Source organism: Nyctereutes procyonoides, unplaced genomic scaffold, assembly GCF_905146905.1.
Source record: "Nyctereutes procyonoides isolate TBG_1078 unplaced genomic scaffold, NYPRO_anot_genome, whole genome shotgun sequence".
Lineage (NCBI taxonomy): Eukaryota > Metazoa > Chordata > Mammalia > Carnivora > Canidae > Nyctereutes > Nyctereutes procyonoides.
In genome coordinates this window covers 21629629-21645496 of record NW_026575120.1, presented here as the reverse complement: position 1 = coordinate 21645496, position 15868 = coordinate 21629629, and the positions used below count along the sequence as shown (strand labels likewise).

Here is a 15868-nt window from a genome sequence, read left to right as displayed (position 1 = left end):
ACTATCAAGTCGTAAGTTTAAAAAAATGAAATCAATCCAACCATTCCTTTGCCAAGAAATTGTCTTGGGTTGTTTGCATTACCCTATCTCCACTGAAAGCTTATACCTTTAATGGTCTTAGCTATTCCAGTAAATAGGTTTTAAAATATTATCATATTCATTTTGGTGCCAATTAATGCACTTAAGATATTTTATCGATGTTATTCCTGTAGTATATTAACAATGAGGGAACAATATATAGCAATTATTTCAGTTTTAGGAAGCACTTAACTAGATTAAAAGCTGTAAGTAGCAGATATTACATTTGAGAATAGTGGTCTCATCGTGTGCTAGGGTTAGTGGTTAGCCATGGTCTGTACCTTATTATCACAAGAACAGGTGATAAAATGAATTTAGACACTATGATCATGTTGGGAAAATAACTAGCTCTATTAGATATAAAAATCCCAGTGTGTGCTGTTTTCAGATATATGGCTCTCCTATAAAGCCTTTGTTATTTAGGGTCTGCTACTGAACAGAGGCTGGTTTTTAACTGCCAGCAGAGTTCTAAGAGTCAGACCCCTTTGCAGCTTCCTTTGCTGCCAGGGCTCATCCTGTAGCTGCAGGCTATGCCTCATTCTGCCTCCTCCTGTGCTTGTCCATCATCTCCCAGGAGCAGAAGGAGTGGTGTCTCTTGGAATGCCTGGCTGGCTCAGTCATGAATCAGGGTCTTGAGTTCAAGCCCCATGTTGGGTGTGGAGCCTACTTAGAAACAAAGAAAGGGGGACAGCCTGGGTGGCTAAGCGGTTTGAGCGCCTGCCTTAGGCCCAGGGTGTGATCCTGGAGTCCCAGGATCCAGTCCCACATCAGACTCCCTGCATGGAGCCTGCTCCTCCCTCTGCCTGTGTCTCTGTCTCTCTCTCTCTCTCTCTCTCTCTGTCATGAATAAATAAAATCTTTAAAAAAAAAAAATCACCAAGTCCCCAAAAACAAAAAATTAAAAAAAAAAAAAAAGAAACAAAGAAAGGTGTCTCTGGAGTTGGCTCTCAGCCGTGAGCTAGCATCCATTACTAGCAGGTGGGCAGCAGTGAATTCCTCTTACCAGTTTATTGCTCTGGGGTTTTTAGGACAATCTTGTTTTGTAATTACCTTGTTTTTAATAAAACATTTGTTCATGTTGTCATAGGAGGCTATTCTGCTGACCATCCTGTAATCAAAGTCTTCTGGAGAGTTGTGGAAGGGTTCACGGATGAAGAAAAGCGTAAACTGCTCAAGTTTGTGACCAGCTGCTCCCGACCCCCTCTCCTGGGCTTTAAGGTATTCAGCTTTTGTGTCACTGGCTCTAAAAACCAGCATGTAACTAGGAACGGCAGCAGCATAACAAATGGGATTAAATGAAGTAGTGTGCTACCCATTGTTCTCAGGGAGTAACATAAACTGTGTAGGGCTTTTATAACACCAATTTTTTCTATTTTTAGCTACATTAACTAAGTATTTCAGCCAGGTTGATTAAGTTTTGGTTATTAGGTGTATTTCGTGTTGCCAGTCCTCGTGTTAACCTGTTGGTGTGATGGCAGTGATCATGCCTGCCTGTAAACGGGGCCTGCAGGCTGCCAGGCCCTGAGGTGGGCTCCCCAGCCCATCTCCTAAGTCTGTAATGCACCTTAGGCCAGTTTTACTACTGAACTGAAGAAAATACACACCCAAAATGTGGATGTCATGTGTTTGGGAATGATAACATATGAGCAGAGGTGCAGTTGACCTTTGAACGGCATGGGGTGAGGGGCGCTGACCCCGCACAGTAGAAAATCCACCTTCAACTTTTGAGTCTTCAGAAACTTAACTGTGGGCAGCCCCAGTGGCTCAGTGGTTTGGTGCCGCCTTCGGTCCAGGGTGTGATCCTAGAGACCCATGAATCAAGTCCCATGTCGGGCTCCCTGGGTGGAGCCTGCTCATCCTTCCTCTGCCTGTGTCTCTGCCTCTCTCTCTCTGTGTCTCTCATGAATAAATAAATAAAATCTTTTAAATAAATAAATAAATAAATTTTTACTTTGAAATTATTTTAAAAGTAGAGAAAAGTAAGAATTGGACAGAGAACTTCTAGATATAAATTGGACTTCGATCAAGCTATTTTTATTTATTTTATCTTTATTTGTATGTATATATACACATATATTTTTAGAGGGGTGTGGGGCAGGGCAGCAGGGGCAGGGGAGAGAATCTCAAGCTGACTCTGTACCCAGTGCCAAGGGTAACCCTGATGGGTCCATCTCACAGCCCTGAGAGCATGACCTGAGGCAAAATCAAGAGTCAGACGCTTAAACTCTGGAGCCACCAGGCGCCTTCCAATCAAACTATTTTTAAAAATTGACATCAAAAAAAAAATTGACATCAATAGGAGCACCCAGCCAGTTCAGTCAGTGGCGTGGGCAGCCCTTGATCCTTGGGGCTGTGAATTCCAGCCCCACGTTGGGAATAGAGATTACTTAGAAATAAAAATTCTTTTTAAAAAAGTTGACTATCAGTAGCTTCATACAACATCCCACTAGTACCATCAAAGCTGGAGCCCTAAAACAGAGGTTGGGGTGGGGGGGTGGCATGAGGGCAGTGGTTTTATTGGTCACAGGACCTGCATTATTGACATTGTTGTGCTTTGGAAGCTATGAATAATTTTCAGTGACATTAGAACTAAAACCACTCTTCTGTCTTCCAAAGTATCAGAGGAGGAAAATAGCATGCCCAACAAGACAAATGGAACCCACTTCATTAAACAGATATAGATAACAAAGTTAAAAAAGAAAAAAAAAGAAAACAAAGTTAACACTTAACAGTCTTTTTTTTTTTAACACTTAACAGTCTTAAAGTGGACACTTCACATCAATGAGAGAAGGCTGAACCATTACAGTGAATGTACATAGAATAAACTCATCTGTTAAAGGGAAAAAACTTTCAGACAGGGTTAAAATATTCTGTGTACCAGCAACACACCTAAACAGAGCAATTCAGAAAGATTGAGTGACGCTTCTGGTCTGGTGTGTAACTGCCCCCTGCTGACCCCAAAAGAACTAGAGGGATCTGCTTCATGGTTTTATGCACTGGTGCCATGACCAGACATGAAAAGGGGCCTCTGTGAACCTAAAGAAAATCGGGCAACCGCCTGAAAAAAACATGTCTTTGCTTTCTGGTTCCCTGTAGGTGTCCCTGCAGTCAGGGATGTTGCCGTAGCAGGGCGTGGAGAGCAGGAACACGGGAGGTGCACGAGTGCACAAACCAGCAGCACCAAGGAGCCCTCTTCGGTGGCCCCTTAGTTTTAGCATCTAGTCATGTAAGCAGTCGTGGAAGCTGAATTCTTACATATTAAGATTGTAATACAATCTGGTCATTTTATCAGTAACCTTTATTAGGAAAGACCAGGCTTCTAGAATCTACCAGTTTCAAAATGACACCAAACTGAGAAGTAAAAAAAATTCATGAAAGGAAGTTTAGAAGATATGCTCCTGTCAGAATTGAGTGGAGGATCCACTCAGCTGGATGTCTGCCAGCTCCTGATTCATTTAGTCCAAGGCCAGTAAAAATTCGGGGTCTTGCTGGATGGAAGGGGGTGTAGGTTCTAGACGTTTGGGCAGCCAGTGGAGGAGTCCGCGTAAAAGGCCAGTGGGAGCATTGCAAGTTCAGAGGGCAGGAGAAGTAAGGGGTTTACATTGGTTTTTAAAATCCCAGATGGAGGGCAGCCCCAGTGGCTCAGTGGTTTAGTGCTGCCTTAAGCCCAGGGCATGATCCTGGAGACCCAGGATCGAGTCCCACATCGGGCTCCCTGCATGGAATCTGCTTCTCCCTCTGCCTGTGTCTCTGCCTCTCTCTCTCTCTCTCTTTCTGTCTCTCATGAATAAATAAATAAAATCTTAAAAAAATAAAATAAAAGAATAAAATCCCAGATGGAGGGACACCTGGGTAGCTGAGTGGTTGAGCATCTGCCTTCAGCTCAGGGCGTGATCCCGCAGTCCCAGGGTTCGAGTCCTGCATACGGCCTCCCTGCGTTGAGCCGGCTTCTCCCTCTGCTTCTGTCTCTGCCTCTCTCTGTGTATCTCATGAATAAATAAAATCTTTAAAAAATAATAATAGGGATCCCTGGGTGGCTCAGCGGTTAAGCGTCTGCCTTAGGCTCAGGGCATGATCCTGGAGTCCCGGGATCAAATCCCACATCAGGCTCCCTGCATGGAGCCTGCTTCTCCCTCTGCCTGTGTCTCTGCCTCTCTCTCTCTCTCATGAATAAATAAAATCTTAAAAAAAATAAAGCCCACCCCCCCAAAAAAAATAATAATAAAAATAAAATCCCAGATGGAGTCACAGTGAGAAGGCTATTGTCCCTGTTAGTGACCCCCATTCAATCATAAACATATTGTCACTGTACCACGAAAAATACCTTTTGGAGGCTGTGAGACAATCTCCCTATTGTAGATTTTTTTTCAAGGATCTGAAATATATTAAATGTGAAATTTAATTTAGAGTTTTAAAATATCTTTGGAATTGTCAAACTAACCTTGGGTTAAGCTAATCTTGAACTTAACCTAAGTTAAGCTTCCAAGGTGGCAAAAAATCACCTTAATATCTGTGCTGTCCAGTTGGCTCCGTGTGCCAGGTGAAGGGTCGACAGGATTTGGATGTAAGAGAAGACAGTGTCCTTCAATCCAGTTCTGTAAAGAGCAAAGGCAAACTTGCATAATTTAAAAGTTACAAAACTCCTTAGTGCTGGATTATTGGAGAAGAATAGCGTCTGCTAAAGCTAATTAAAGTTTAATATGTTCAATGAATGTGATTGTTACAGACAAAAAAATCATTAAAGCGCTGTAGAAAATTGTTAAGTTGCCATCAGGCCACATAACAAATTGATGATTTTTCTCACTCTGAATTAATGCAAATTCCCGTTGTGCTCTATTTAATTATGCACAAAAAAGTGCCCTTGACTCAGATTTCAATGAAGAACTTCATTTTTTTTTTTACTTTTAAGACTCCAAGTAGGAAATTCAATTAGCATTATGAAAGAAATGCTAAAATGGGGCATTTAACTCAAAATGTATTTCAGCTCTTCCCATTTAGCCAGTCACTCACGTGTCCCCTGTGCTGACTATACTGGCAGAGGCCCTTTTGTGTTTCAAAATGTGAAATGTTTTCATTTTAGTTTATTCACACATTTGAGAAAACTATTGCCCTCAATGTTCTCAGAATGTGAAATAATAAATGTAAGTAATGTGCTTGCTGTGTCTCCTTTGGTTCCTGTTCTCACACTTTTACGAGACACTTAAAATAGCATATAAACTGCAATTTTTAAAGAGTGGATTTAGGGCAGCCCTGGTGGCGCAGCGGTTTAGCGCCGCCTGCAGCCCAGGGCGTGATCCTGGAGAGCCTGGATCTAGTCCCACGTCAGGCTCCCTGCATGGAGCCTGCTTCTCCCTCTGCCTGTGTCTCTGCCTCTCTCTCTCTCTCTCTCTCTCTCTCTCATGAATAAATAAAATCTTAAAAAAACTTTAAAAAATATATAAAAGACAGTCGTTTTAGCTCACATTATATGCCACATACACTTTTTTTTTTTTGCCACATACACTTTAAATGAAGGTTTTAATTTACCAGTGGGAAATGTACAAAGGCTGATAAAAAGTGTGTATGTCTCAACTCAGCGTTCCATGGGCTGTGCTATCCCTCAGTTTTGCCCCATTGTAAAATACATGCTAAATCTAACACACAAGTGGAACAAAACCAGCTGAAAGGCAGTTGTGGGCAGTTGGGCACCTGATGTGCTGGGGCACAGGGCTCCAGGTATCCCCATCAGAACAGGGACGTTGCTCCAGTTCTGTTCTCTCATTTCCACTACAGTGGTTGGTAGGTCATTATTTGGTTATTTGGTGCAGAAAAGATAAAATAAATCGTGATCATTGTTCATTGACCAGTTTTCAGAATACTGAGTGGGTTTTCTAGGCATTAAAAATCTTGGAAGTCTAAATTTGAATTGGAAATGTCAGTTTGAACTTGTGATGAATTTTCTCTTAGAGATAAAACCCACCCATTTTGTAACTGTCCGTAGTTTCCAAGGCCTGGAAACAACCACGTGTGACAAAGAACAGACTGAGCACCCAGGTCTTGGCTTCTATTGACCCATTTCTCATGGAAAGAAATCAGGGCTCTTTAGGAAAATATAGGATTCCACGTGGAGCTAGGAAATGCACCTGACAAGTGTCACCACGTGTCACACCAGAAAGCAAGCTATCCCAAACCCCCTGGGTTACAGGGCACACCTGAAGGCAGCCCTATGCCCAGATGGCACACTCTAAATACGAGAAAGAATACTTGCAAATGACCAAAACATAAAATGTTAAAGCCAAGTATTTATTATTCCAAGATTTTTATTTCTTTGATTTTATATTTGGAATTTGTTTTACCAATGATATTTATGGTTTCAGTTAGCTCTTTGGCTTCATCTTCTAGTGAGTTCTAGGGTCCATAGTCAGTCACAGTTCTGTATAGATATGCAGGAGTTATAGGTAACTCTGTAGTGGTCTTGAAACAACACTGCAGGGGCGGGGGGCTTCTGGGAGGCCCAGTAAGTGAAGCATGACCTCGGGGTCCTGGGATCGAGCCCCCATGTTGGGCTCTCTGCTCAGTGCGGAGCCTGCTTCTCCCTCTCCCTCTGCCCTCCTTGTGCTCATGACTCTCTCTCTGTCTCTTTCTCTCTTTCTCTCAAATAATAAAACTTAAAAAACACCACTCGGAGTAATGCCTCCCCCCTGTGATTAAGCCACCGTGTACAGTTCTGTTTCGTTCTGCTTTCAGTATTTGAGATGACTCTTCTCCCCTCCTGAGTGAATTTGGTTTGTATATCCTGTTGCTACGTCGCATGGCTCCTGAGTTAGAAGACGTCCCTGCACTCTGCTCCTTCCCCGGGGTGGCTTCTGTCTGTCTTAACAGAAGCAAATAGGCATATATATGCAAGTCTTGACCCTCATACCTTTTTGAATTTTAACAAAATTTTTAAAGACTAAAACACAAAGCCATAAAGGCCCTGCTCACTGGAGAGGTTCTGTTTGCCATGAGTGAACATTATTCCTGTCCTTTCTCAGGTACAAAGTGTAGTGCACGGTATTTGGTACGCTATACTGCTCTGCCTGCAGTGTAATGAGAAACCAGATGTCTTTTGGGAAAATGTGACAATGGTTCACTGTTTGAAGCAGGCAGGTTTTGTGTGCTCTCAAAAAATCTGTTCAAGGGCCTGCATGCTAAAGCTGCGTCCTGCATACCTGCTGTCTTTCAGGAGCTGTACCCCGCATTCTGCATTCACAACGGGGGCTCTGACCTTGAGCGGCTCCCCACGGCCAGCACCTGCATGAACCTGCTGAAGCTTCCTGAGTTTTACGACGAGACCCTTCTGCGGAGTAAGCTCCTCTATGCTATCGAATGTGCTGCTGGCTTTGAGCTGAGCTGAGCTGAGACTGGGACTGACCCTCCACAGAGGGGTGACCAGCGCCCACACTGCGGGTGGTGCCCCCTGGCCACTGAGGGGGCTGGGGCCGGACTCCTGCAGCTCTCCTGTGTTCCCCAACCCCTGTCCCTCACTCCCCACCCCCCATGTTCTAGATGGTCCGTTAAGTCGTGGTCACTTACTTAGATGGATACTGCTTTTCAAGGAACTTAGAATAACAAATGTTATGTGCCACGTGGCTACTTTAGTCCTTTTGCCAAGAAGAGCACAGCCTCAGATGCGTGGCGACTCCGTGAAATAACCAAAGATGAAGCTTTGGCTTTGCCGATGGACTCGAGCCCGTCCAGAGGTGCCCAGGCTCCCACCGGGGGCTGCGCTTACTCGGTCTATGGAGACACAGGGCCTGGGAGGGGAGACACTTCCTCTCAGGGCCCTCTGCTTCTCGTGTGGCTGAATTGTTTACAATCCCAATTGTTAAAACTAAAGGCATTTTCTCTCCTGCTGCCTTTTCCCAAAGTGGTTAGGTTTGGAAAATACACAACAATGAGAATATTTTATTTGTGCTTTTTAAGCCATTCCCCTGAACGGGACTAGCATGCTTGTTTCGGTATACCGTTGACCGCAGCGTGGTGGTTTGGGTATTCCTGTGTGTGGGTGTGTGTGAGGGGGATGCTCCATCCCTCTTCCATGTCCGGCTCCACATCGTGGCTGGAGAGCATCCGGGCGAGGGGCAGGCTTGTCCAGCTCCCACAACGCGTGTGGCCTGTGATCAGCAGTGACCTGGGGAGAGCAGACACTGGCATCGATTGGAGTCACTTGAACCAAAGTGGCGGCCTGCTATGGCGGGGCCGCCGCCCATCCTCCTCCCCCCAGGGCCGCACCCGCCCCTCCTCCTGGGTATTTGGGTAGTGCGCCATGCTTCTGCACCCTCTGCTTCTCGATGGTGCTGCCCTGGAGAAGACTGGACAGTCCCAAACGCGTGTCCGGGGAGAGGAGTGTTGATGACCCTTCCTTAAAAAGGCACTTTATCAGGACCTGCCTTGTTGCTGGGTGATTTCGCTCTCTGAGCATGAGCTGTGGGAGCCAGAGTGACCCTCACTACTAGCGGGGGGGGGGGGGGGGGGGGGGGTCTCCTTCCGTTTTCCCTCTGCCTCGCCCAGCGTTTCCTGTCACTGGGGCTGTGGGATGTCCTATGGAATTGACCAGAATTAGCAATATGCTTTTAAATGCGGGGATACTGAATGACACTTTTAAGACAATGACCATATCAAAAAAAATGTATAATTTCATAATTTGAATAATAAATTAAGTGTTTAAATGCTATTTGTAGTCTTGATATACAGAAATAAAATAATTAGGGTTTGTCCTTGGTTTTCTTTTTATCTTAGGTTGGGTTATGTTGAATATTCTGTATCTTCTTATAATAGTTTGTGTATTTTATTATCAGTATTTTGAAAATGGATTACCTGGGACTGAAGGGAGATGGGTGGTTATCTCTACTTGGGTTTTTTTTTTCTTAGCTTCTCTGAGCTTATTTATTTATTTGTATGTTCCAGTGGTTAAATATTTGCATTAAATGTTTTTTTCCCCAAGACTGTTTTGGAGTCCCCTGAAATCATTGTGATTAGTTGCTGAAACAATTGAAATTCTAAGAATGGACTATTTTTATCACGGGTGCATGAGTGACGTCAGGTAACACGGTGTAAGAACAGCCTGTGATTATTGCTGAGAACCCACCAAACTGGACAGGATGCCAACCGTCTGCACACTTGGAGAGGCTCTGGCAGGCGGCCGTGTGCTGGGGGGTCCTTCCCGGGCTGCTGCTGACAGCCAGGATCCCCAGCCCCAGGGGACTGCCACCCTTCTGGGGCACTTGAAGGATTAGCAAGACAGTGTTGAGAACCATTATATCTAAAGGGAGGCTCTCGTGCAGTGCCTTGTTTGCCTTTCTCTGTGTTCTGTTCTGCTTCATGTACACTGCTGGTAGTTTTGTGCTCAAACCTGAATGTTGAATTAAAGTAGGGCGTACTCCAGGTATTTCTCACAAGCTGTCACCTGCAGGTGGATCTGGCCAGTGTCCTCGCTCATCAGTGCTCTTGTCACCATATCCTGTCCTGGTGCCGGTGACAACCCCGCCCCGTGGCTTATGTGTGTCATGCGCCTCTGCAGCACCGCCGGGCACCACGGAGCCCACAGAAGCCATGTGTCACGGCCCCCGGCAAGCGGCAGCCTGCCGTCCATGCAGGCCGATCCACGCAGGCCTTCTCACACAGACATGCCGCTCACAACAACGGAGAACTGAGGCAGCGCCTCTCACACCTGTGGGTGCTCATGGGATTTGGAGCCTAGGAAGGGCTCCAGAAGCTTCCTCGAGAGGAGTGGTGAGCTGGACATAATTTCATATTTAAGCCATCTCATACCTTGAAGAAAGATAGCCAAAGGTGTATGAAGATGCAAATAAAATAGAAATCTGGAGCCTTGACTAGGAGCCTGAAGGAAACCAACCAACACTAACGATTAGCTGGCCTCTTACAGCCACAACATTAACAAACTCAGACATGCAAGGCAGTCAACTCCGTGAAATTCACCTGTGCCAGGTCAGGAGGCACAGCACGTGTGTGTTGGCCTGAGAGGACACGGCCACGCTTGGACCACACCGACGCTGGTCGCCTGTGGCCGGAGGGCTGGGTCGCATCCCGCGGAAGACCCCGGAGCCCGCGGCCCCCGGAAGGCGGCTGCCACCTGCCGGGACACCCGGTGGCCTGGCCGAGCGGCGCAGCCCCGGCCCCGGAGGGAGACCGCGGGCCACGGGAGCAAGACAGGAGCTGCCCACGGCGGAGGCGCCCGCAGCCCGAGGGCCCAGAGGCGAGGCCGCGGGGGCTGGGGATGCGACGGCGGCCCCCCGCGCCGCCTGTGCCGAGCCTGTGCTCCCGGGGCGGGGCGGGGGCGCGCCGGGGGACCGGCCCCGGCCTCGCAGGGGCGCCGGCGTCCCCCGAAGGCGGCGGTGCCGGGCGAGCCACCCCGTAACCCGGGCTCGGGACCACAGGGCCGCCGCGCGGCGTGCGGGGGGTCGGGAGAGGGCGGCCCAGACCCGCCCGCGAGTCTAGACCGCCCCGCCCGCGCGAGCCCGTGGGAGGGGTCTCCGCCCCGCCCGCCGCAGCCCCGCACGTGCGGACCTGGCCGGCAGGGGGCGCCGGGGCTGCGCGCGGACGGCCCTGCCCCCGGGCTGCCGACGCTCCCAGACAGGAGGGCGGGGGCGCCTCTGCCCCGCGCCGGCGAGGGTGGCTCTCCGTGGTCCCGCCGCCCCACCCGCCGTCTCGGAGGAGGGGACCCGGGGCCGGGGGCCCTCGCCGCTCAGCGTCCGGCCTCTCCTGGGATCACCTGGGACAGACGCGTACAAGGAAGGCCGTGCCCCTCGCCGACCGGGAGAAAAGCTCCACGACCTGGAAACCCCTTCCGCGGCAAGACGGTCGCGCAGGCCCTCCCGGCCCTCCCGGCCCCCGGCGCCCCGCCCCGGCCCCGCGCACCCGGCCCCCCGCCCCGGCCCTGCCCTCCCGGCCCTGCGCTCCCGGCCCTGCGATCCCGGCCCCCCGCCCCGGCCCTGCGCTCCCGGCCCCGCGCACCCGGCCCTGCGCTCCCGGCCCCGCGCACCCGGCCCCCCGCCCCCGGCCCCCTGCCCCCGGCCAGCAGGCCCCGCAGCCGCCCCCAGTCGGCCCGGCGGGGAGGGGGAGCGTCAGTTGCGGGCGCGGCTCGGGGGCTGGGCCCCTCGTCCTGCCGACCCTGCCGACCGCCCTGGCCGAGGACCGGCCGCCCCGCGACGGCCTCTCCTGCAGGGGCTGTGCCGGCCGTATTGGCTCCCGGGTGGGGTGGGGGATGTGGGCGAGGCTTTTTCCCAGATAAGGACGGGGGGGGGGGGGGGCACCCGATGATCCAGGATAACCTGCAGCCCAGCATCCTAAACTGAGTCCCTGCCAACCTGCCCCGTATGACGCTGAGTGCACAGCTTCCAGGGGTGGGACCGACGCCTTTGGGGGCTGCCATTCAGCTGCCCCCACCCCGAGATGACTCCTACGCTGTCTTAATGCTGGTTTTGATTTTTTTTTAATTTTTTATTTATTTATTTACGATAGTCATACAGAGAGAGAGGCAGAGACACAGGCAGAGGGAGAAGCAGGCTCCATGCACCGGGAGCCTGACGTGGGATTCGATCCCGGGTCTCCAGGATCACGCCCTGGGCCAAAGGCAGGAGCCAAACTGCTGCGCCACCCAGGGATCCCTGGTTTTGATTTTTTAATATTTTTTCAGCCTCTCACAGTCTCTGGGCCTCAGTTTCCCTGGTTGTAAAATGAACATTTGCCCCAGCACGTGGGCCCAGGGCCTCCCCAAGCCAACAGTGTGAGGGGCCAGCGCTCAGGGCTTGGGTGCCAGCCCTCAGGGCTTGGGTGCCAGCCCAGCAGGGGACCCCACCTCCTGTCCACCCCGGATTCTGCACTGTGTTCAGATGGCTGCTGTTTTTGTGAAATCCGAGTTGCGCATGCATGTGGCTGAGAGGTACAGAGGCCCACCTGCCTACCCTCAGCCGTGAGCACCAGCGCTGCCACATAGCACAGGACACGTGGGTGGCTACTCGGGAAGCCTCGGTGTCTGTACCCCTGCAGCAGCAAGTGGGGGCACCTGCCGGAACCATGGCCGCTCCCTGCTCTGGGCTGCAGCCTGCCCCCCTCCTGTGGCCGTGGGAAGCCTTCCTTCCAGGGCATTGCTCTGGCAGGCAAGGCATTTGCACCCCAAGACCACAAATACCTCTGTTTGGTTTGTTAGGGACACAGCACAGGCCAGGCCCGTGGCCAGGGTGGTGGAATGGCCACTGTGCCCCCTTATGCCTTACCCCACACACACCTTGGTGGGACACCGGCTCTGGGGTCTTTCCAGGCCCACAGACCAAGGCCCGAGGACAAATAAGCCTCGCTCTCTACATGCATCGGAGCAGGTCCGGTCCCTGGGTTGGTCTCTGCTCCTGCCTTCCCTCTACAAACACTTCATAAGACACCCCCCTCACCACCCCTCCCAGCTGCCACCGCCTGCCTCCCCCTGCCTCCCCCTGCCTCCCCCTGCCTCCCCAGTAGGGCAGAGGTCAGACAGCAGCACTTGCTTCTCCACAGGGGATGGAAGCAAGCTTTCCCACACCAAAGGCTGAGCTGAAACCCAAAACCCAAGTGGGACCAGCTCTGCCAGAAGGGGATGGCAGGGGAGCAGCAGGGCAGGGAGCAGCAGCATGTCTGGGGATATGGGACTTGGCAGTGGGTGCAGCTGATGGAGCGGCCACATGGGCCCAGAGCACCGGGATTTGGGGATCAGATGTGGGGCCCCAGCCATGTGCTGGCTCAGGGGCAGCATACAGCACTGGGAGAGGTGGGAGGCACATGGTAACCAGGAAGAGGGGCCGCCACCCCGTGACACCTGCTGCCCGGGTCAGTCCTTGCACCCACTGGAGGGTGAGCCGGCAGGGGCTGGCAGCACATGGGGAGGCAGGCTGCATGCACCGGCGGTGACAGGTGAGCAAAGCCCGGGTCATCCTAGAAAGGGGTGGGGACCACGCTCGGCAAAGCCACCAAGGTCAGCACAGCTGCTCCTCTGGGCCGGTGGGCAACTGCCCTCGTCACCCTCGCGATGCTGATCAGGCCCCCAGGCAGGGAAGGTGCCTCCTCTAGTGGTTCAGGGAATTGGGAACCAAACCAGACGTTGGCTTCTGCTCTGCGGGGGCAGGGAGAGGTGCAGGTATCCCGGGCTCACCCAGGGCTGCAGCTGAGGTCGGTGTCGCGCAGCTCATCCCGAGTCTGCCCCTGGTTCGGACCCGCGGAGCCTCCCCTGCCTCAGGCACGGCCCCCGGTGCTGTGACCTGCTTGAGGCTGCCTCACCCATTGCGGGAGCGAGCGTGCTACCCACACCCGGTGAGTGGAGGCCCCGGGCGCTGTGGACCAGCCACCAGGCTAGGACCCCCCAGCACAGAACGGTCAGCCTCCAGGGCCCTGGGTGCACCGCGGCCAGGGGCCCCATGAACGGATGCGGAGGTTTCACAGCAGAGACCCTGGAGCCCTGCCTCAGCTCTCCGCCTGCCCACGGACACATCCCCTGCCCGAGCTTCTCAGCCCCTGGCCGGCGACGTCCTCGGTCAGGACTGGGCAACACACTGGCTGTGGCTTCCGAAGCACCTTACGTCCTCCAGGTAATTTAAGTTATGGTTTCTTTAGCAAAACCCTCAGTCCTATGGTGCAGTCTGCTGTGTGCCGACCATTCTGGAAGGTGGAGATGTGGGGCCGGCTGTAGGAAGACCCCTTTGCAGTGCAGGTGGAGGTGGGGGAGAGCTCGGCCCCAGGCACCCTTTTCTGCGGCCCTGGGGCCACTTTCCAGAACATTCCATTGGAGAGCCAAGGCCTGTGGGAGATCACGACTATACCCGCCTGAGGGACAGGACACCCAGGGAGGTCGGATTTCAGGCAAACAGTGAGCTCCACCCATTACCCCGGGTGTGCCTGGGACCCAGGGCACCACTTGCGGGGCAGCCAAAGCCAGGAGGGCGTGGTAAAGACTGGGTCTTGGTCCCAAGCATGTCCAGGGGGGCAGCAGCCAGGACAGCCGATCCCTGGGGTGGCCTCCAAGTCCTCCTTGGGGTTGGGCCAGAGCTTGGAAGGCACAAAGACCGCCCCAAATAGGAGACCCTGGTCTGTCCGGCCTGGCCGGGCAGTGGGTGGCAGACAGAGCGGACCTCATAAGGACCTTGTAAAGACGAGCCTGGAGGGCAGAGGTGGAAGGTCGGCATCTGTCTCCCCAGAGGGCATGGGGTGGCTCTTCTGGCTGGACCATGGGGGCATGCCCGGAGCCTGGGCAGGCTAGAGAGACGGGAAGAAGGTAAACACAGCCACGGAGGACAAGGGCCACCTGGAGGGATGGCAGGCCCCAGAGTCACGCCCTGATGACACGGGGACCGCCAGCTGGGCCGGGGTGCTGCCCCTGCATCCAGAGCCCCCGAGGAGGAGAGGAGGCCTCACCCCCCCGAGTGCAGCTCCCCAAGACGCCCAGGTAGGCCTCCCCACCTGGGCAGGTGCAGTGGGGGTGGGGCCTGTGGTCCACAGCCAGGTAGGTGTGAGCACCCTGCCCCAGGGGCCGAGGAACACAGTCCTCAGGCACCTCAGACGCACCCTTCCCACGTTAAGGTGAACCCGTGTGCCGTCCATGGGGTCCACCTGCCCGCTGCTCTCCCTATGCCTCCTGAGGGACACTCCACTACGCTTGCTGCTGCTCTGTGGCCCTGGTGACCTTGTACTCTGAGGACGAATGTGCACGGAAGGAAAGGGTTCATACGCTGTGGGAAGTACCCCGTCCCTTGTCCCTCCCACGATGCCCCAGGGACAGAGCTGGCCCCAAGGGGTTGGGCAGACTGGGGGCCAGGCCAGAGGAGCAGGTGGTGGCCAGATCTGGGGTTTGCCCTTGCAGTGGGAGGGAGAGAGGGGGCATCGCCTGATCCCAGGGCCGGGGGGCTGCGCGGGGCGGGGGGTGGGTGCAGTGAGAGGGGCAGGGGGCTGGGGCCGATTCTGCAGCCCAGGTTTCTAGGAGGAAGGGGACGAGGACTGGAGGCCTGTGACGCTGATGAGATGGGCACAAGCTCGGGGGACCCCACACGGACATTTTGAACTTGTTGGGTCTCTGGAGCCTCTGGGACCCAGGGCCACGGGAGCAGCCTGGGGCATAGGGAGGGGGCTCATTGTCCCATCTCTGTCTCTTCTGGCCCCTGGCTACCCATCCCCAACTTGCTCTGCTTCTTCAGGGCCAGTCAGCGCCATCCACCCTGTGTTCTTGCTTGCTCCTGTCGTGCCCAAGATCGCGAATCCGAGAAACCACCAAGGAGCCGACACCGATGCAAACACACGAGGGTTTATTTACAAACTCGAGCTTGGGTCCAAGTGTACCCGACACAGCCGAGCAGGGACTTGGACCCCGAAGTCGGTTCCAGCTTAGTTTTAGGGTCTGGTCTAGAGGACCTCCAGAAGGGCTGGAGCAATTCCTCAAGTTCTGTTTACATTCTGATATGGGGCCTTCAAGGGCATTGAGCTCTGTTCTCATTCTAATATGGGGCTTCCTGCCACTGGCTTGGGCTCTGTTCTCATTCTAATAGGGGCTTCCTGCCCTTGGCTTGGGCTCTGTTTTTATTCTAATATGGGGCTTTCTAGGAGGTCAAGCTGTAAGCTGTTTTCTTCCTGTAACTGAAGTAAGGTAGAGTTCAGCTTATTCACCGGGGCCTGGGATGGCTGTACTTGTGCTAGCGCTGAACTTAGAGTGGAATGACCTTAATTTTCTCGCCTCCACAGCTCCGGACCCTCACCGCCCTCGGGTTTCATTCCTCACGAATGCACCTGTGCCCTC

General features: G+C 52.8%; 1 protein-coding gene and 1 long non-coding RNA gene across 3 annotated transcripts in view; both read left to right on the top strand.

The window, feature by feature from the left end:
* Window positions 1-8567, top strand: part of UBE3C (ubiquitin protein ligase E3C) — a 125471-nt gene extending 116904 nt beyond the window's left edge. For both annotated transcript variants that reach the window (XM_055335146.1, XM_055335145.1), the window contains exons 22-23: window positions 1166-1296; window positions 7283-8567. In XM_055335146.1, the coding sequence (XP_055191121.1) occupies window positions 1166-1296; window positions 7283-7453 (302 nt within the window). In that variant the 3' untranslated portion in view covers window positions 7454-8567. The remainder of the gene's footprint in view (window positions 1-1165; window positions 1297-7282) is intronic.
* A 2817-nt stretch (window positions 8568-11384) lies between these two features.
* Window positions 11385-15025, top strand: LOC129515636 (uncharacterized). The gene is made up of 3 exons (XR_008665615.1): window positions 11385-13673; window positions 13859-14527; window positions 14662-15025. It is a non-coding gene; the product is annotated as an uncharacterized LOC129515636 (long non-coding RNA).
* The last annotated feature ends 843 nt before the right edge of the window (window positions 15026-15868 follow it).